At 45.9% G+C, this 20,803-nt stretch overlaps 1 protein-coding gene across 1 annotated transcript; it reads left to right on the plus strand.

The window, feature by feature from the left end:
* Window positions 1-5,606: 5,606 nt before the first annotated feature.
* LOC311122996 (somatomedin-B and thrombospondin type-1 domain-containing protein-like) lies at window positions 5,607-20,598 on the plus strand (the record flags this gene model as incomplete). Its single annotated transcript, XM_084197292.1, has 6 exons — window positions 5,607-5,832; window positions 13,137-13,212; window positions 13,342-13,460; window positions 16,818-16,896; window positions 17,721-17,897; window positions 18,513-20,598. 6 exons carry the CDS (start codon window positions 5,607-5,609, stop codon window positions 18,628-18,630), a joined length of 795 nt encoding a protein of 264 aa, XP_084053418.1. The 3' UTR covers window positions 18,631-20,598.
* Window positions 20,599-20,803: the final 205 nt, after the last annotated feature.

Consider the following 20,803-nt stretch of genomic DNA (forward strand, 5'->3'; position numbering starts at 1 on the left):
ACTGCACTGCGACAACACAGGAGTGTCAGACGTTGCCTCAAATGGCACCCTATCCCCTTTATAGTGCACTACTTTTGACCAGGGACCATAGTGCAGTATATAGGGAATGGGGTGCCATTTGGGATGCAGTCCCAGGCAAACAGACAGGTCACTCCATTGAAGAATTCAAAGAGGGTGTACATTTCCAAAGAGAACGAATGACTATAAAAAAAAGAGAAAATGTACTGCTCACAGCACAATTCATGCTTACACAGTAACATCTGTTTACGGTGTATTTACACTACCAGTCAAACGTTTGGACACACCTACTGGTTCAAGGGTTTTTCTTTATTTTTTGACTATTTTCTACATTGTAGAATAATAGTGAAGACATCAACACTATCAAATAAAGCATATGGAATCATGTAGTAATAAAAAAAGTGATAAACAAATCAAAATATATTTTATATTTGAGATTCTTCAAATAGCCACCCTTTTGCCTTGATGACAGGTTTGTGGGGAGTGTTGGGAAACTATGAATTGAAATGTGTAAGATCAACTACGTAATCTGTATGAGTGTGTGTGTTTTTTAATCAAGTTTTCAGTGAGTGTGTGTGTGTTTTTTAATGAAGTTTTCAGTGTGTGTGTGTGTGTGTGTGTTAACCGAGTGATCTGTGTGTGTGTGTTTTCAGTGTGTGTGTGTGTTAACCGAGTGATCTGTGTGTGTGTGTTTTCAGTGTGTGTGTGTGTTAACCGAGTGATCTGTGTGTGTGTGTTTTCAGTGTGTGTGTGTGTGTGTGTGTGTGTGTGTGTTAACCGAGTGATCTGTGTGTGTGTGTTTTCAGTGTGTGTGTGTGTGTGTGTGTGTGTTAACCGAGTGATCTGTGTGTGTGTGTTTTAGAGAGCATGGAGGCCAGGGCTGTTGGATCTGGTTCCTGTGAAGAAAATAAACACACTTATCTGAGGGGTCCCAAAGCAGGATCATTCAGTTGGTCAGCTAACTTGCCTAAATATTCTGAAATGACTTGTTTATTTTTTGGAAAGATAAGCTTGAAATGGGCATGGTCTGATTGACTCAAAACCCCCAAAAACATACAGTTTCTAAGTTTAGCTTTCTTAATGAACCAGAAAATCGATAGTGTATATATATTTATTTAATCAAGGTTTGCTGGCTAACTCATTTATCCTGCTTTGTAGTATACACCACTGTTCTTTACCTCAAACTGGAGATGTCTTAAGTCACGCGCCTCTGTACACACACACACACACACACACACACACACACACACATACACATACACACACACAACACTCGCAGTGCAAAAACACTGTCTTACAGAGAGAGAGGGAGAGGGAGGGAGGGAGAGGGAGGGAGGGAGGGAGGGAGAGGGAGGGAGGGAGGGAGGGAGGGAGAGGGAGGGAGGGAGAGGGAGGGAGGGAGAGGGAGGGAGAGGGAGAGGGAGGGAGGGAGAGGGAGGGAGAGAGAGAGAGGGAGAGGGAGGGAGAGCGAGAGGGAGAGAAAGAGAGAGAGAGAGTATTATAGCGATGACTGATTATCTTTGACAAGGGCAGCAGAAGGTCCCTGGTCAGGAGCCTGTCAGGCGTAAAGTACACAACCTTTCATGTGTCTTTCCTACATGCCTTCCCTTCTCCTCCCTCCTCCTCCTCCTCCTCTCTTCCTCCTCTCCTTCTTCTCCTCCTCTAAGCCCTCAGCAGGAGAAGGCATGTGGATCCCAAATGGCACCCTATTCCCTATAGTGCACTACTGTTGACCAGGGCGCCAGTCATATAAGGAATATGGCACACCCCTTCTCCTTACCTAAACCCCTCAACAGTCACCGTTCAGCACTGTAGGAAATCCTTCTCAAACACTCCATGTTGTTCCACACCACATGAATAACATGGTCCTTTCATATCCGCTCACTGTGTATTTGTCATGGAACTACATAAGTAGCAATTCACAAATTCCTCCCCTTTTCACACAATAGAAAAACACACATTATCCATCCGCTCTCTGTTTAGTACAACGTCAACCCTCTGAGGAGAGGAGGGAGGAGGAGGAGAGGAGGAGGAGATAAGGGAGGAGAGGAGGGAGGAGAGGAGGGAGGAGAGGAGGAAGAGAGGAGGGAGGAGAGGAGGGAGGAGAGGAGGGAGGAGGAGGAGAGGAGAGGAGGGAGGAGGAGGAAGAGAGGGGGGAGGAGAAGAGAGAGGAGGAGGAAGAGAGGAGGGAGGAAGGAGGGAGGAGGAGGAAGAGAGGAGGGAGGAGGAGGAAGAGAGGAGGGAGGAGAGGAGGGAGAAGAGAAGGGAGGAGGAGGAAGAGAGGAGGGAGGAGAGGAGGGAGGAGGAGGAAGAGAGGAGGAGGAAGAGAGGAGGGAGGAGAGGAGGGAGGAGAGAAGGGAGGAGGAGGAAGAGAGGAGGGAGGAGGAGGAAGAGAGGAGGGAGGAGAGGAGGGAGGAGGAGGAAGAGAGGAGGGAGGAGGAGGAAGAGAGGAGGGAGGAGGAAGAGAGGAGGGAGGAGAGGAGAGAAGGGAGGAGGAGGAAGAGAGGAGGGAGGAGAGAAGGGAGGAGGAGTAAGAGAGGAGGGAGGAAAGGAGGGAGGAGAGAAGGGAGGAGCTAGGACTAGTGTTCAGGGTTAGGGTTAGGACTCTGGTTAGGGTTAGGAATCGGGTTAGGGTTAGGAATCGGGTTAGGGTTAGGAATTGGGTTAGGACTCAGGTTAGGGTTAGGAATCGGGTTAGGACTCAGGTTAGGGTTAGGAATCGGGTTAGGGTTAGGAATCGGGTTAGGACTCAGGTTAGGGTTAGGAATCGGGTTAGGGTTAGGAATCGGGTTAGGGTTAGGAATTGGGTTAGGACTCAGGTTAGGGTTAGGAATCGGGTTAGGGTTAGGAATCGGGTTAGGACTCAGGTTAGGGTTAGGAATCGGGTTAGGACTCAGGTTAGGGTTAGGAATCGGGTTAGGGTTAGGAATTGGGTTAGGACTCAGGTTAGGGTTAGGAATCGGGTTAGGGTTAGGAATCGGGTTAGGACTCAGGTTAGGGTTAGGACTCAGGTTAGGGTTAAGAATCGGGTTAGGGTTAGAGAGAGAGGGGAGCGAGGGAGAGAGAGAGAGAGAGAGGGAGACAGAGAGAGAGGGGAGCGAGGGAGAGAGAGAGAGGGGGCAGAAAGGGACGAGAGAGAGAGGGGAGAGAGGGAGAGAGGGAGAGAGAGAGAGGGGAGAGTGAGAGAGAGAGAGAGGGGAGAGAGGGAGAGAGAGAGGGGGGAGGGAGATGGGGAGAGGGAGAGAAAGAGGGGGGAGTGAGATCGGGGAGAGGGACAGAGAGGGGAGAGAGAGGGGGGAGAGAGAGAGAGAGAGAGAGAGAGAGAGAGAGAGAGAGAGAGAGAGAGGGGGGGGGAAACACATAGCAGCTTTCACTCTGATATAAACTAGAGAAACAAAGAGAGAGAATGTAAGACAGAGAGAAGAGACAAAAAAGAGGGCTGGGCGTGGGCGAACAAGAAAGTGAGCAAAAGAGAGAGAGAGAGAGAAATAGAAAGAGAGAAAGAGAGAGATAGGGAGGGAGGAATGGAGCGAGAGGGAGGGAGGTTCGGAGAGAGGGAGGAACTCAGTGTTCTGAAGTGAGTCTTTGAGCGGCCGGGGCAGAAACAGACACCAGACAGACAATCCCTATGCCGGAGCTGTGAGGGACTGATCTGTGTGTTTGGAGCAGTCAGAGCCAACTGTGAGCTGTGTGTGTATGTAACTGTGAGCTGTGTGTGTATGTAACTGTGAGCTGTGTGTGTCTGTAACTGTGAGCTGTGTGTGTGTGTAACTGTGAGCTGTGTGTGTATGTAACTGTGAGCTGTGTGTGTATGTAACTGTGAGCTGTGTGTGTGTGTAACTGTGAGCTGTGTGTGTATGTAACTGTGAGCTGTGTGTGTATGTAACTGTGAGCTGTGTGTGTCTGTAACTGTGAGCTGTGTGTGTATGTAACTGTGAGCTGTGTGTGTGTGTAACTGTGAGCTGTGTGTGTATGTAACTGTGAGCTGTGTGTGTGTGTAACTGTGAGCTGTGTGTGTATGTTACTGTGAGCTGTGTGTGTATGTAACTGTGAGCTGTGTGTGTATGTAACTGTGAGCTGTGTGTGTATGTAACTGTGAGCTGTGTGTGTATGTAACTGTGAGCTGTGTGTGTCTGTAACTGTGAGCTGTGTGTGTTTGTAACTGTGAGCTGTGTGTGTATGTAACTGTGAGCTGTGTGTGTGTGTAACTGTGAGCTGTGTGTGTATGTAACTGTGAGCTGTGTGTGTATGTAACTGTGAGCTGTGTGTGTCTGTAACTGTGAGCTGTGTGTGTATGTAACTGTGAGCTGTGTGTGTCTGTAACTGTGAGCTGTGTGTGTATGTAACTGTGAGCTGTGTGTGTATGTAACTGTGAGCTGTGTGTGTATGTAACTGTGAGCTGTGTGTAACTGTGAGCTGTGTGTGTATGTAACTGTGAGCTGTGTGTGTATGTAACTGTGAGCTGTGTGTGTGTGTAACTGTGAGCTGTGTGTGTATGTAACTGTGAGCTGTGTGTGTATGTAACTGTGAGCTGTGTGTGTCTGTAACTGTGAGCTGTGTGTGTATGTAACTGTGAGCTGTGTGTGTGTGTAACTGTGAGCTGTGTGTGTATGTAACTGTGAGCTGTGTGTGTATGTAACTGTGAGCTGTGTGTGTGTGTAACTGTGAGCTGTGTGTGTATGTTACTGTGAGCTGTGTGTGTATGTAACTGTGAGCTGTGTGTGTATGTAACTGTGAGCTGTGTGTGTATGTAACTGTGAGCTGTGTGTGTATGTAACTGTGAGCTGTGTGTGTATGTAACTGTGAGCTGTGTGTGTATGTAACTGTGAGCTGTGTGTGTATGTAACTGTGAGCTGTGTGGACGCAGTAATTTCAGGTCACAATTTTCAGTCAGGACTGTAATGAACTGAGCTTGGCTGAACTGAACAGGACTGGGCTTGGTGCGGGCTGGGGCTGGAGTGGGCTTGGCTGAACTGAACAGGACTGGGCTTGGTTCGTGCTGGGGCTGGAGTGGGCTTGGCTGAACTGAACAGGACTGGGCTTGGTTCGTGCTGGGGCTGGAGTGGGCTTGGCTGAACTGAACAGGACTGGGCTTGGTTCGTGCTGGGGCTGGAGTGGGCTTGGCTGAACTGAACAGGACTGGGCTTGGTGCGGGCTGGGGCTGGAGTGGGCTTGGCTGAACTGAACAGGACTGGGCTTGGTTCGTGCTGGGGCTGGGTTTCGCTGGTCTGGTGAGGTCTGGGAGCTTGTGTGTCGTGCCCTCCATGACAGCGTGGGAGAGCTGCGATCTGTGAGGATACACACACTGAAGAGACAAGGACACACACACACACACACAGAGGAGACGACACACACACACACACACCGAGGAGACGACACACACACACACACACCGAGAAGACGACACACACACACACACACACACCGTGGAGACGACACACACACACTGAAGAGACAAGGACACACACACACACCGTGGAGACGACACACACACACTGAAGAGACAAGGACACACACACACACCGAGGAGACGACACACACACATCCTCATTTTGTCGAGGCTATTTAGACCCCCCCCACCCCCGACGATGGCATCATCTGTGGCTTATGTGTTGTTGCTGGTGGCTGCCTTCGTGCTGGGATTGTACCACGTCTTGGTGGAAGGGGGGTGTGCTGGGAGGTGCTGCCGGGGTTCAGACATCACCTGTGTAACGGCAGACTGGGGGATGGACCGGGTATACAGAACCTGCTACTGCGACGAGGGCTGCCTCAGGACCAAGGACTGTTGCTATGACTACCCCACCGAGTGCTCAGGTAAGGGAGGATGGGTGGAGTCACGACAGTAGTAATTGTTGTCACTATGTCTGTGTCCCAAATGGCATCCTATTCCCTATGTAACCCCATGTAAGTTTTAGGATCCCTTTAGGTATATATATAAAAAAAAAAAGAAATACAAATATTTAATTTGGCCTTTCCAACTATAGCCCAGAGAAACGCATTGAATAACACATTCATAAATGGCAAAAAATAAATGATAAGAAACAAGGTTTTGAAGTGTCTGTCCTATATCTAGGAGATATAAGAAAGATCAGGAAATGATGTATGTGTACACTACCAGTCAAAAGTCAGACTCATCCCAAACCATCTCAATTGGGTTGAGGTCGGGGGATTGTGGAGGCCAGGTCATCTGATGCAGCACTCCATCACTCTCCTTCTTGGTAAAATAGCCCTTACACAGCCTGGAGGTGTGCTGGGTCATTAACCTGTTGAAAAACAAATGATAGTCCCACTAAACCCAAAACAGGTGGGATGGCTTATCGCTGCAGAATGCTGTGGTAGCCATGCTGGTTAAGTGTGCCTTGAATTCTAAATAAATCACAGACGGTGTCACCAGCAAAGCACCCCCACACCGTAACACCTCCTCCTCCATGCTTTACGGTGGGGAAATACACATTCGGAGATCATCTGTTCACCCACACCGCGTCTCACAAAGCCACAGTGGTTGGAACCAAAAATCCAGACCAAAGAACACATTTCCACCGGTCTAATGTCCATTGCTCGTGTTTCTTGGCCCAAGCAAGTCACTTCTTCTTATTGGTGTATACAGTCTCCTCTGAACAGTTGATGTTGAAATGTGTCTGTTACTTGAACTCTGTGAAGCATTTATTTGGGCTGCAATTTCTGAGGCTGGTAACTCTAATGAACTTACCCTCTACAGCAGAGGTAACTCAGGGTCTTCCTTTCCTGTGGCGGTCCTCATGAGAGCCAGTTTCATCATAGCGCTTGATGGTTTTTGCAACTGCACTTGAAGAAACTTTCAAAGTTCTTGAAATGTTCCGTATTGACTGACCTTCATGTCTTAAAGTAATGATGGACTGTTGTTTCTTTTTGCTTATTTGAGCTGTTCTTGCGATAATATGGACTTGTAACTGTGAGCTGGTCTTTTACCAAATAGGGCTATCTTCTGTATACCCCCCTACCTTGTCAGAACACAACTGATTGGCTCAAACGCATTAAGAAGGAAAAAAGTCCACTAATGAACTTTTAAGAAGGCACACCTGTTAATTGAAATGCATTCCATGTGACTACCTCATGAAGCTGGTTGAGAGAATGCCAAGTGTGCAAAGCTGTCATCAAGGCAAAGGGTGGTGATTTAAAGAATCTCAAATATAAAATATATGATTCCATATGTGTTATTTCATAGTTTTGATGTCTTCACTATTATTCTACAATGTAAAAAATAGTTTTAAAAAACAAAAAAAATATTGAATGAGTAGGTGTGTCCAAACTTTTGACTGGTAGTCTATATATATATATATATATATATATATATATATATACAGTATATACATATTTTATTTTTTTAAACACATTTAAGCCCTTTTTTTGTGTTGGCACAAAACTACCTCCATACTTCCATTCATTTTTTAAACCGGTACCAGTTACCTTCAGACGAGTAGATCAAACCGTTTGGACGATACAGACGTTTTTCTCTAATTCCACTAACTGTTTACTCTTTACCTCTGTCCTCTAACCTAGATAAAGAAAGAGTTAATCTACTGTACTTGCTCACAGCTGGCCAGATAGTGGTTACATCCCAAATGGCACCATATTCCCTATATAGTGCACTACTTTTGACCATATCCCTATGGGCCCTGGTCAAAAGTAGTGCACTAAATAGGGTGCCATTTGGGACAGAGTCATTATACATTTAAAAGCAGCAAGTCCTGTAGGAGTCGAGTCAGACAAGCCGAGTGTACCTAATACCTGACACACACACACACACACACACACACACACACACACACACACGGCCAACATCAAAGAGCCAGCACTCAGAGAGCGTGAGGACAGCATTGAAAAGAGAATGGATTAAATGGGTCAATGACTGGATTCAGCCTTAGTTACATTTAGACCACTCAACGCTGTACAGAACACTAATACTTCAAATCCAAGCTGCGTCACAAGTGGCACTCTGGTTCAAAGTAGTGCACTATATAGGGAATAGGGTGCCATTCTCTGGTCTAAAGTAGTGCACTATATAGGGAATAGGGTGCCATTCTCTGGTCTAAAGTAGTGCACTATATAGGGAATAGGGTGCCATTCTCTGGTCTAAAGTAGTGCACTATATAGGGAATAGGGTGCCATTCTCTGGTCTAAAGTAGTGCACTATATAGGGAATAGGGTGCCATTCTCTGGTCTAAAGTAGTGCACTATATAGGGAATAGGGTGCCATTCTCTGGTCTAAAGTAGTGCACTATATAGGGAATAGGGTGCCATTCTCTGGTCTAAAGTAGTGCACTATATAGGGAATAGGGTGCCATTCTCTGGTCAAAAGTAGTGCACTATATAGGGAATAGGGTGCCATTCTCTGGTCTAAAGTAGTGCACTATATAGGGAATAGGGTGCCATTCTCTGGTCAAAAGTAGTGCACTATATAGGGAATAGGGTGCCATTCTCTGGTCTAAAGTAGTGCACTATATAGGGAATAGGGTGCCATTCTCTGGTCTAAAGTAGTGCACTATATAGGGAATAGGGTGCCATTCTCTGGTCTAAAGTAGTGCACTATATAGGGAATAGGGTGCCATTCTCTGGTCTAAAGTAGTGCACTATATAGGGAATAGGGTGCCATTCTCTGGTCTAAAGTAGTGCACTATATAGGGAATAGGGTGCCATTCTCTGGTCTAAAGTAGTGCACTATATAGGGAATAGGGTGCCATTCTCTGGTCTAAAGTAGTGCACTATATAGGGAATAGGGTGCCATTCTCTGGTCTAAAGTAGTGCACTATATAGGGAATAGGGTGCCATTCTCTGGTCTAAAGTAGTGCACTATATAGGGAATAGGGTGCCATTCTCTGGTCTAAAGTAGTGCACTATATAGGGAATAGGGTGCCATTCTCTGGTCTAAAGTAGTGCACTATATAGGGAATAGGGTGCCATTCTCTGGTCTAAAGTAATGCACTATATAGGGAATAGGGTGCCATTCTCTGGTCTAAAGTAGTGCACTATATAGGGAACAGGGTGCCATTCTCTGGTCTAAAGTAGTGCACTATGTAGGGAATAGGGTGCCATTCTCTGGTCTAAAGTAGTGCACTATATAGGGAACAGGGTGCCATTCTCTGGTCTAAAGTAGTGCACTATATAGGGAATAGGGTGCCATTCTCTGGTCTAAAGTAGTGCACTATATAGGGAATAGGGTGCCATTCTCTGGTCTAAAGTAGTGCACTATATAGGGAATAGGGTGCCATTCTCTGGTCTAAAGTAGTGCACTATATAGGGAATAGGGTGCCATTCTCTGGTCTAAAGTAGTGCACTATATAGGGAATAGGGTGCCATTCTCTGGTCTAAAGTAGTGCACTATATAGGGAATAGGGTACCATTCTCTGGTCTAAAGTAGTGCACTATATAGGGAATAGGGTGCCATTCTCTGGTCTAAAGTAGTGCACTATATAGGGAATAGGGTGCCATTCTCTGGTCTAAAGTAATGCACTATATAGGGAATAGGGTGCCATTCTCTGGTCTAAAGTAGTGCACTATATAGGGAATAGGGTGCCATTCTCTGGTCTAACGTAGTGCACTATATAGGGAATAGGGTGCCATTCTCTGGTCTACAGTAGTGCACTATATAGGGAATAGGGTGCCATTCTCTGGTCTAAAGTAGTGCACTATATAGGGAATAGGGTGCCATTCTCTGGTCAAAAGTAGTGCACTATATAGGGAATAGGGTGCCATTCTCTGGTCTAAAGTAGTGCACTATATAGGGAATAGGGTGCCATTTGGGACGCATCCCCAAATCATTCTCTCATTGATTGAGTGTCATCTCCAGAATATTGAGCAGCTGGCTGAGCTGACTTTACACACCCCTGCCTTACATTCTTCAGTCTTACAGGGATAGTTTAGTAAGCTGCAGACCCCTGGTCATCAAACAGGGATAGTTTAGTAAGCTGCAGACCCCCGGTCGTCAAACTGGGATAGTTTAGTAAGCTGCAGACCCCTGGTCGTCAAACTGGGATAGTTTAGTAAGCTGCAGACCCCTGGTCGTCAAACTGGGATAGTTTAGTAAGCTGCAGACCCCTGGTCGCCAAACAGGGATAGTTTAGTAAGTTGCAGACCCCTGGTCATCAAACTGGGATAGTTTAGTAAATTGCAGACCCCTGGTCGTCAAACAGGGATAGTTTAGTAAGCTGCAGACCCCTGGTCGTCAAACAGGGATAGTTTAGTAAGTTGCAGACCCCTGGTCGTCAAACTGGGATAGTTTAGTAAGCTGCAGACCCCCGGTCGTCAAACAGGGATAGTTTAGTAAGCTGCAGACCCCCGGTCGCCAAACAGGGATAGTTTAGTAAGTTGCAGACCCCTAGTCGTCAAACAAACAACGCCTATGTTTTCACCTCAGGGGTTTTCAACCACAGGGTGTGCAGGGTTTTGTTCCAACCTACCACTAACAAACCTGATTCAGCGAATCAAAGCCCAGTTTGTACTCCTGAGTGGCGCAGTGGTCTAAGGCACTGCATCGCAGTGCTAACTGTGCCACTAGAGATCCTGGTTCGAATCCAGGCTCTGTCGCAGCCGGCCGTGACCGGGAGACTCATGGGCGGCGCACAATTGGCCCAGCGTCGTCCAGGGTAGGGGAGGGAATGGCCGGCAGGGATGTAGCTCAGTTGATAGAGCATGGCGTTTGCAACGCCAGGGTTGTGGGTTCGATTCCCACGGGGGGCCAGTATTAAAAAAAATATGTATTCACTAACTGTAAGTCGCTCTGGATAAGAGCGTCTGCTAAATGACTAAAAATGTAAATGTGATTTGTTGATGAGTTGAACCAGGTAGGTGTGTTAGTGCTGGGCTGGAACACAAGCCTTTACACCAGTGGCGGTCAGTGCCATTTAAGATGAGGGAGGACACATTTTTTGTCATGAGCATGGCCTTATTTCTATTACAGCATATTGGATGACTTTCATTCATATTTCATTCAAACAGTTCAATGTAACAGCGAGGCTACTACATTATACTGTGATGAGGTGAAATAAGGAGGTGGTGTCGAAGGAGTCAGGCGCAGGAGGGTAAATCACAGAATAACAGGCTTTAATCCGCAAAATACAGGTTTACGCAGCAATGCGTCAAACACACTCCAGGGCACAAAACAGGCGCGCTGGAAAATACAAGGCACACGGGAAAATACTCCCGTCGATACAAAATACACAGAGCTCCACCGAGCTTCACTAACCTCCACAATAAACAATCACCCACACAGACAAGGAAGCAGAGGAAACACTTATACAATGACTAATGAGGGAATAAGGACCAGGTGTGTGTGATTGAAGACAAGACAAATGGAGTGATGATAAATGGATCGGCAGTAGCTAGTAAGCCGGTGACGCCGAACGCCGAAACCTGCCCCGAACAAGGAGGGGAGGCAGCCTCGGCGGAAGTCGTGAAAGAAACTCTAATTTTCCCTATCATTAGTCCAACAAACGAGAGTTTCTATTGGACAAATTCAGGTATTTTTATTCCCGTTTTGTTCCGTTTGCTTCCGTTTAAGAAAGGTTTTTCAACAGAATCGATGGAATGAATACACCCCTGATCACGCGTAAACACAGTTCACTTTCATAGCAGCCACGTCATATTCCTTACATCTATGCGCTCTCCTCCTCTCACCTTTTCCCATCGCTTGTGGACTTCAATGCACAACACATCAGCTATATGTGACCAGGCGAAAAAACCTTTCCAAGACAAACCGCTACACACAGCCTACATAATTGTCACCATATTAGCTAAAGTAACGTCATAGTCAGCATAGCTAATAGAACTAAAGCGTTAGTAAACCCGCTACAATCAAGCAGTAATGTTACAGTGTAAACATAAACACCGGCGGGCCCCGGAGGCAATAAATTAGTAAAGCTTACCTTGACTTGGAAGAGTTCCAGTGTTGTGTTGGATAGTCATAGCCAGCTAGCTAACATAGCATCCTTCTGTTTCAGCGGGGTGTTTCAGTAGGCTAAACTAGCTAGCTCCATTTGCTAACTAAGTAAGTGAAACTGAAAGTGAAAAAAAATTAGGAAATCTGTCTCTCTCTCTCTTGCTTCTCCTTCATTTTGGAAGAAATTAACTTGTTCAAAACTGTTCAACAACTCTCTTTCACCACTACTCACCACATTTTATGCACCGCAGTGCTAGCTAGCTGTAGCTTATGCTTTCAGCACTAGATGTATTCTCTGATCCATTGATTGGGTGGACAACGTGTCAGTTGATGCTGCAAGAGCTCTGATAGGTTGGAGGACGTCCTCCGTATGTTGTCATAATTACCGTGTAAGTCTATGGAAGGGGGTGAGAACCATGAGCCTCCTAGGTTTTGTGTTGAAGTCAATGTGCCCAGAGGAGGACGGAAGCTAGCTGTCCTCCGGCTACACCATGGTGCTACCCTACAGAGTGCTGCTGAGGCTACTATAGCGTGTTTTAATCAATTATTTGGTGACGTGATTATATTTAGTATAGTTTTATCTAAAAAGGATAACTTTTTTAATGTTTTACAATTGTTATGTTTATGAAATTCACTGAGGAAGATGGTCCTCCCCTTCCTCTGAGGAGGAGCCTCCACTTGTGATGCGTGATTTGAAGGAGTCAGGCACAGGAGGGTAAATCACAGTATGCAGAGTTAATCCAGCGTAACCAGTCCAGTGCGCAAAACAGGCGCACTGGAACAAACATGCTCACAGGGAAAATACCCCGGCAATACAACATACTGAGCTCAACCAAGCTGCTACTCCTCACAATGAACAATCACCCACAAGGACAAGGGGGGGCAGAGGGAACACTTAAACACGTACTAATGAGGGGGATATGAACCAGGTGTGTGTAATTGACAAGACAAGACACATGGAAATGATGAGATGAGGAGGAAGTCGTGACACCACTGCCGCACACCCAGCCATTCCGCAGAACCAGGAGTGAAGAACAGAACACTGCATGAGTGACAACTCACAACGCAGTTTGTTCCTTCCCAAATGGCACTCCCTACTTTGACCTGAGCCCTATATGGGCCCTGGTCAAAAGTAGTGCATTACATAGGGAATAGGGGTGCCATTTGGGACTGACGCAGTGTATCTGTGTTGTCTCTCGTCCAGGCCAGTCGTGTGTGGTGACTGAGTGGAGTTCCTGGAGTGGTTGTGGCCAGCCCTGCCAGCGGTCCGTGAGGATCAGGTGATACCTGTGTTTTATGTGTTAGTCTTGTTTTGTCCTATTTAAAAAAAAAAATGTTTTAAAGTATACAAATTGTTGTTGTTTTTTTACCCAAAATCCATCCATCAATCAATCAATCAATCATTCAAGGCGGCGCTATATTGAGCAGGAGGCCAGGAACAGTGGAGAGCCATGTCCCAGTCTGGGGGAGCAGGCTGGCTGCATGGAGTACCGCTCACACCAGGGAGAGTTCTGCGCTCAGAATACAGGTAAGGTAACACACACACACACACACACACACACACACCAGGGAGAGTTCTGCGCTCAGAATACAGGTAAGGTAACACACACACACACACACACACACACACACACACACACACACACACACACACACACACACACACTCACACCAGGGAGAGTTCTGCGCTCAGAATACAGGTAAGGTAACACACACACACACACACACACACACACACACACTCACACACTCACACCAGGGAGAGTTCTGCGCTCAGAATACAGGTAAGGTAACACACACACACACACACACACACACACACACACACACACACTCACACCAGGGAGAGTTCTGCGCTCAGAATACAGGTAAGGTAACACACACACACACACACACACACACACACACACACACCAGGGAGAGTTCTGCGCTCAGAATACAGGTAAGGTAACACACACACACACACACACACACACACACACACACACACACACGCACACACACACACACACACACCAGGGAGAGTTCTGCGCTCAGAATACAGGTAAGGTAACACACACACACACACACACACACACACACACTCACACACTCACACCAGGGAGAGTTCTGCGCTCAGAATACAGGTAAGGTAACACACACACACACACACACACACACACACACACACACACAACACACACACACACACACACACACACACACACACACACACCACACACACACACACCACACCACACACACACACACACACACACACACACACACACACACACACACCAAACACACACACACACACACACACACACACACACACACACACACACCAAACACACACACCAAACACACACACACACACACACACACACACACACACTCACACCAGGGAGAGTTCTGCGCTCAGAATACAGGTAAGGTAACACACACACACACACACACACACACACACACACACACACACACACACACACACACACACACATAAGAACACATGCACGCAGGTACATACACACACACACACACCAGGGCCTACAACAGTGGTCACTGAGTCCCTAACACCAACCACACACTCCTATCATATCTCTAAATACAGTGCATTCGGAAAGTATTCAGATCCCTTCACTTCTTCCACATTTTGTTACGTTACAGCCTTATTCTAAAATAGATCGTTTTTTTCCCCCTCATTAATCTACACACAATACCTCATAATGACAAAGCAAAAACAGGTTTTTACAAATGTTTGCAAATTTATTAGAAATAAAAAAAATGAAATATTACATTTACATAAGTATTCAGACCCTTTACTTAGTACTTTGTTGAAGCACCTTTGGCAGTGATTACAGCATCGAGTCTTCCCGGGTATGACGCTACAAGCTTGGCACACCTGTATTTGGGGAGTTTCTCCCATTCTTCTCTGCAGATCCTCTCAAGCTTTGTCCTGTTGGATGGTGAACCTTCCCCCCAGTCTGAGGTCCTGAGCGCTCTGGAGCAGGTTTTCATTAAGGATCTCGATGTACTTTGCTCCGTTCATCTTTCCCTCGATCCTGACTAGTCTCCCAGTCCCTGCCGCTGAAAAACATCCCCACAGCATGATGCTGCTACCACCATGCTTCACCGTAGGGATGGGGCCAGGTTTCCTCCATCACGTGACGCTTGGCATTCAGGCCAAAGAGTTCAATCTTGGTTTCATCAGACCAGAGAATCTTGTTTCTCATGGTCTGAGAGTCTTTAGGTGCCTTTTGGCAAACTCCAAGTGGGCTGTCATGTGCCTTTTACTGAGGCGTGGCTTACATCTGGCCACTCTAGCATAAAGGCCTGATTGGTGGAAGGGGAGAGGGGGATATCTAGTCAGTTGTACAACTGAATGCATTCAAATGAAATGTGTCTTCCGCATTTAACCCAACCCCTCTGAATCAGAGAGGTGAGGGGGGCTGCCTTAATCTACATCCACGTGATCGACGCCCCGGGGAACAGTGGGTTAACTGCCTTGCTCAGGGGCAGAACGACAGATGTTTGACCTTGTCAGCTCGGGGATTCGATCCAGCCTTTCTACCTTTCAGTTACTGGCCTAATGCTCCTACTCGCTAGGCTACCTTCCGGAAGGTTCTCGCAGCTCCACAGAGGAACTCTGGAGCTCTGTCAGAGTGACCATTGGGTTCTTGGTCACCTCCCTGACCAAGGCCCTTCTCCCCCGATTCCTCAGTTTGGCCGGGCGGCCATCTCTAGGAAGAGTATTGGTGGTTCCAAACTTCTTCCATTTAAGAATGATGGAGGCCACTGTGTTCTTGGGGACCTTCAATGCTGCAGAAATTGTTTGGTACCCTTCCCCCGATCTGTGCCTCGACACAATGCTGTCTCGGAGCGCTACGGACAATTCCTTCGACCTCATGGCTTGGTTTTGTGTGCCTTTCCAAATCATGTCCAATGAAGTTGTAGTAACATCTCAAGGATGGTCAATGGAAACAGGATGCACCTGAGCTCAATTTCGAGTCTCATAGCAAAGGGTCTGAATACTTATGAGGTATGTCTCTTTTTTTATTTTTAATAATTTGCAAACATTTCTAAAAACCTGTTTTCGATTTGTCATTATGGGGTATTGTGTGTAGATTGATGATAAAAATAAATAATTTAATCAATTTTAGAATAAGGCTGTAATGTAAAAAAATGTGGAAAAAGTCAAGGGGTCTGAATACTTTCTGAATGCACTGTATATCTATACACACTCCTGTTGACCTCTCGTAATGGTTTTAACATGGGGACTGTGAGGGTCTGGCTGTGGTTATGACATGGGGACTGTGAGGGTCTGGCTGTGGTTATGACATGGGGACTGTGACGGTCTAGTTGTGGTTATGACATGGGGACTGTGATGGTCTGGTTGTGGTTATGACATGGGGACTGTGGTCTGGTTGTGGTTATGACATGGGGACTGTGATGGTCTAGTTGTGGTTATGACATGGGGACAGTGATGGTCTGGCTGTGGTTATGACATGGGGACTGTGGTCTGGTTGTGGTTATGACATGGGGACTGTGACGGTCTGGTTGTGGTTATGACATGGGGACTGTGATGGTCTGGTTGTGGTTATGACATGGGGACTGTGATGGTCTGGTTGTGGTTATGACATGGGGACAGTGACGGTCTGGTTGTGGTTATGACATGGGGACTGTGAGGGTCTGGTTGTGGTTATGACATGGGGACTATGATGGTCTAGTTGTGGTTATGACATGGGGACTGTGATGGTCTGGTTGTGGTTATGACATGGGGACTGTGATGGTCTGGTTGTGGTTATGACATGGGAACAGTGACGGTCTGGTTGTGGTTATGACATGGGGACAGTGATGGTCTGGTTGTGGTTATGACATGGGGACTGTGATGGTCTCTCTCCAGGTCCAGGTTTCATCACCACCATGGAGTTTGGTAAAGGAAGAAGGAAGCATGACATCTACGGCACACCTCTGGACCCTGGGTATGCTGCAATATCAATACTTATAAGCTCCTTATAACAGTGCTATGAACACATATAGCAAGTCTTATAATGCTCTTTTGATTCATTCCACCTGTCTACTCTTTAGTTCAAAAGGTTTCAACGGTCTTTCTGAGTGGAAACATAAGCTTTTGCCCTCATACCCATCATCACAGGGACAACAGTGTTTGCTCACCTGGATATGAGGCTGACACACATACATATACACACTTGGGCGGCAGCTTTAAGATCCTAAACGGAACCATTTGAAATATAACACTAGTATTTAACAGCGTTGAAACATGAATAACATCACATGTACAAAGGATCTGGACTACAATGGCTACAAAGTTGCTCTGAACACACAGAAACCACAGACACACCCAGGGATGCGTCCCAAATGGCATCTTCTACCCTATATAGTGCACTACTTTTGACCAGGACCCATAGGGCGTGGTCACAAGTAGGGCACTACATAGGGAATAGGGTGCAATTTGGGTACACAAACCTAGTGATGAACCAACCTAGGAAAATTGATCCTTGGGGGCTCCCAAAATATAGTGCACTGGATCAAAGTTGATATCCATTTACTGCAGACCTACCGGCATGTCAACACTTACTGGGGCGGCCTTGACTTATTATGTGAAGGCCCAGCCAGCACCCCCTTGTCTGCGTCTCACATGGCAACCTGTTACCTATGAACCCTGCTCAAATGTAGTGCAGTATATACGGAAAAGGGTGCCATTTGGGACAAAGCTATAGTGTGGAATGGCACATATGATATTTCAAACCCTCTTCCTGTCCCCCTCCTCCGTCACCTCTGTCAGGTTCTGTATGGAGTACAAGATGGAGTCTCTGACTCCTCACTGTACGGTGGAGAACCGACCACACACCCGCTGGATGCAGTATCTACGGGAGGGCTACATCGTGTGTGTGGCCTGCCAAGCCCCCGCCATGCGTAACCATAGCGGCAGCTGCCAGGGAGACGGACAAGAATCTAACAGGTACGTGTCACGGAGGGATAATTTTTAAAGACATTTGTTATGATACAGAAAGTAAAGTAAGCCATGTTCAAGCCAGAATGGCCCATGTAGTGCAGATTCTGTAGTGTGAGGCAGCTTTGATGTACAAGCCCCTGGAAAGGATGCAAGTTGATTTGTTATTATAAAAGACACGTTATTGTCGAATGAGAAATGCAAGTTCAATGTGTATGACTATATGATGCTACAGTATATTTTAGTTTGCGGTAACGTTTGACTGGAGTACAAACCTAGCGAAACAGTTGCGTGGATGAAGACTAGTGAGTATAGGATACATTTCTGTTTTTTTGTGAAACATGTTCACGTGAGAAAGGTTTCACACACAGACGCACAGTAGTTGTGAGGTCATCACAGTGTTCTCTTCGTGCCACAGTAGCCGTGACCCTTCACCTCTCCGGTTAGAACGACCTTTCAGAACAGAGGTATCTCCATGTATCTTCCTGTATCACTGTCTGCCTCCACCAATACATTGCTATTAGCTTTGTGGGAAGTGCTGACCGAGTATCGAGAAACGTTTTGAAAATGTGAAACAAGTGTGTATTGTGAGCCATACTAACCTATGTCCTGTGTGTGTTGCAGTGAGGAGCTGCTCCATTGGCAGGCTGTGGGGAACTCTCGCTGTCGAGGAACATGGAAGAAGGTCCAGAGAACTGCGTACTGCTCCTGTCCCCACGTCCACAGCTTCCTCTTCATATAAACACTCACCAAGCCCCAATCCCAACTGGCACCCTATTCATTATATAGTGAACTACTTTTGACCAGGGGTCCACAGATAGGTTGGCCGACAACGTCACGAAAATGATGTGTGCTCATAGACGGGGAATGGAAGCAAGTCCCCTCAGCAATGTTCCAACATCTGGTGGAGAGTGGAGGCTGTTATAGCAGCAAAGTGGGGGACCAACTTCATATTAATGCCCATGATTTTGGAATGAGATTTTCGACGTGCAGGTGTCCACATATTTTAGTCACGTAGTGCATTTCTGACTTATTCTTGTTATTATTATATGGAACACTACTCCTCTCACTCCGTTTAAGCTAGAAACGTCATTCAAACTTTAAAACGTGTAGACCGGTCTGGATTGAGTTGCTTGTTGATATATATATATATGTATTTTGTTTTTAACTATTAAGATTATTGTCATTTTTTGTCATCCCCCATCCACTTTCATGGGATTTCCTCAACATTCTGAAGGCCCTTTTGTGACAATCATTTCCAACATTCCATTAATTGTAAATGCAACTTTTGACACAAATCAGCTATTTACACCACTTTGCCAACAAGTTAGACAACATCTTAAGAGTGTACGACACCACCTCTGCTTCTCTGCTATTCAAATCTGGAATCGTAACAAAAATATCTGGCACCATGCTAACGATACAGCTGTTTTAGTGACCAATACATTTTCTCCCAGATTTTTTCCAAACAACTGAAATTTCCACAACTTTCGCAGCACTTTAGACAAGTAGCCAGTCGATGCGAAAAGTAGCTGGCTAACGTCAAGTAACAGCTCTCTCATGTCTCGTCATTGAGCAGCCCAAACAGAGTCATATACATGCAGAGGAGCACATGGTGCAGAGCAGGCAAACATAATGAGGAGTGTGAAGAGGAGGATTGAATTGAAACAATAGTCTAATGATGATGAAGAATTGTGAACACCAAGAAAGCAGCTACACGGAGGTGGCCAAGGCAACAACGCATCGTCCTCCTTCTCAGGATCGTGCCCCGCGCTCTAAATAACTCACCTGGCTAGTTTGCCTGTCTGTAAAGAGAAGGGCAGAAATATATAATTATTATTTGCATCAATCCAATGGCCATTTGTTTTGCGAACTATGCAATCACGAGCCCTACAGAAACATTGCTAACCGTACAAGGGTCTCCTGCTGGTGGACACTTGCATTAAAGGGCAACTACACACAACAATAAAAACGTCTCCTATAGAACATCACATGTTTTTATTTTAGAAGTGTGATTTTTTTGAGCGAAAACCTAAAAATAATGAAAATAACCTGGAAAAACTAAAAGGAGAAAACAGAATTTGGGAAAAAAACAGAATCAGGCAAAATTATTCAATGGATTTAATAGGGCCCTATGTTGGCTATGTTCAGTTAACTTGTGTCCCCCCTGGGGGGGTGGAAATGCTCAGAAGGAAGGGCTTCCCCCTCTTCCCACTGATCCCCCTCTAGCACAGAGAGGACTTCATCCAAATACATTGATTTTTATTTATTTAAAACAATTCCTCCTTGTCTTCTATAGTCTATTACAGTATTCTAGTATGATAATGGATAAAAGTGTAGTTATTTCTGATGAAATGTGTGATCTAACTGCCCCACAAACCAAAGTAATAAGGTTAATATAGTAGTACATTAAAGTAATCAGACCAATTATTTAACTTAATTATATGTAACGGTCTTTGCTTTAAATAGCAAAGTAAAACTTTTAAAACTTCTATTACCACAAAATACTGAAGAGCTAAAGCAAGCTCCACAACTTTACTTCATGTAAAGTTACCATCTAGTTTGTTCTTGATACCATGTCATGTTTTGACTGATTTCATCTCAATGCTAATATGGCACCAATCCGCTAGCTAGCTAACCAACAAATGTAACAATGTGGTCAATGTGCAAATGTATTTGTTTTCAATAAACATTTGGAGACTAAATATAGTTTACCTGTTGTCAACAATGTTTTGCCCCATAGCTGCACACACACACACACGCCGGTTTTTGTTGCAAGCCGTCTGGAAAGCCTTCGGAAACCCAGGCTTCTCACAGTGGTTCTAGTGAACGAGACAGGTTTTTAGGAAGGCTGGCCAGGTGAGAATAGGACCCTTTGCGCTCTGGTCAAAAGTAGTGCACTATGTAGGGAATAG

Source organism: Coregonus lavaretus (assembly GCF_964263955.1).
Source record: "Coregonus lavaretus genome assembly, contig: HAP1_SCAFFOLD_583, whole genome shotgun sequence".
Taxonomy (NCBI): domain Eukaryota; kingdom Metazoa; phylum Chordata; class Actinopteri; order Salmoniformes; family Salmonidae; genus Coregonus; species Coregonus lavaretus.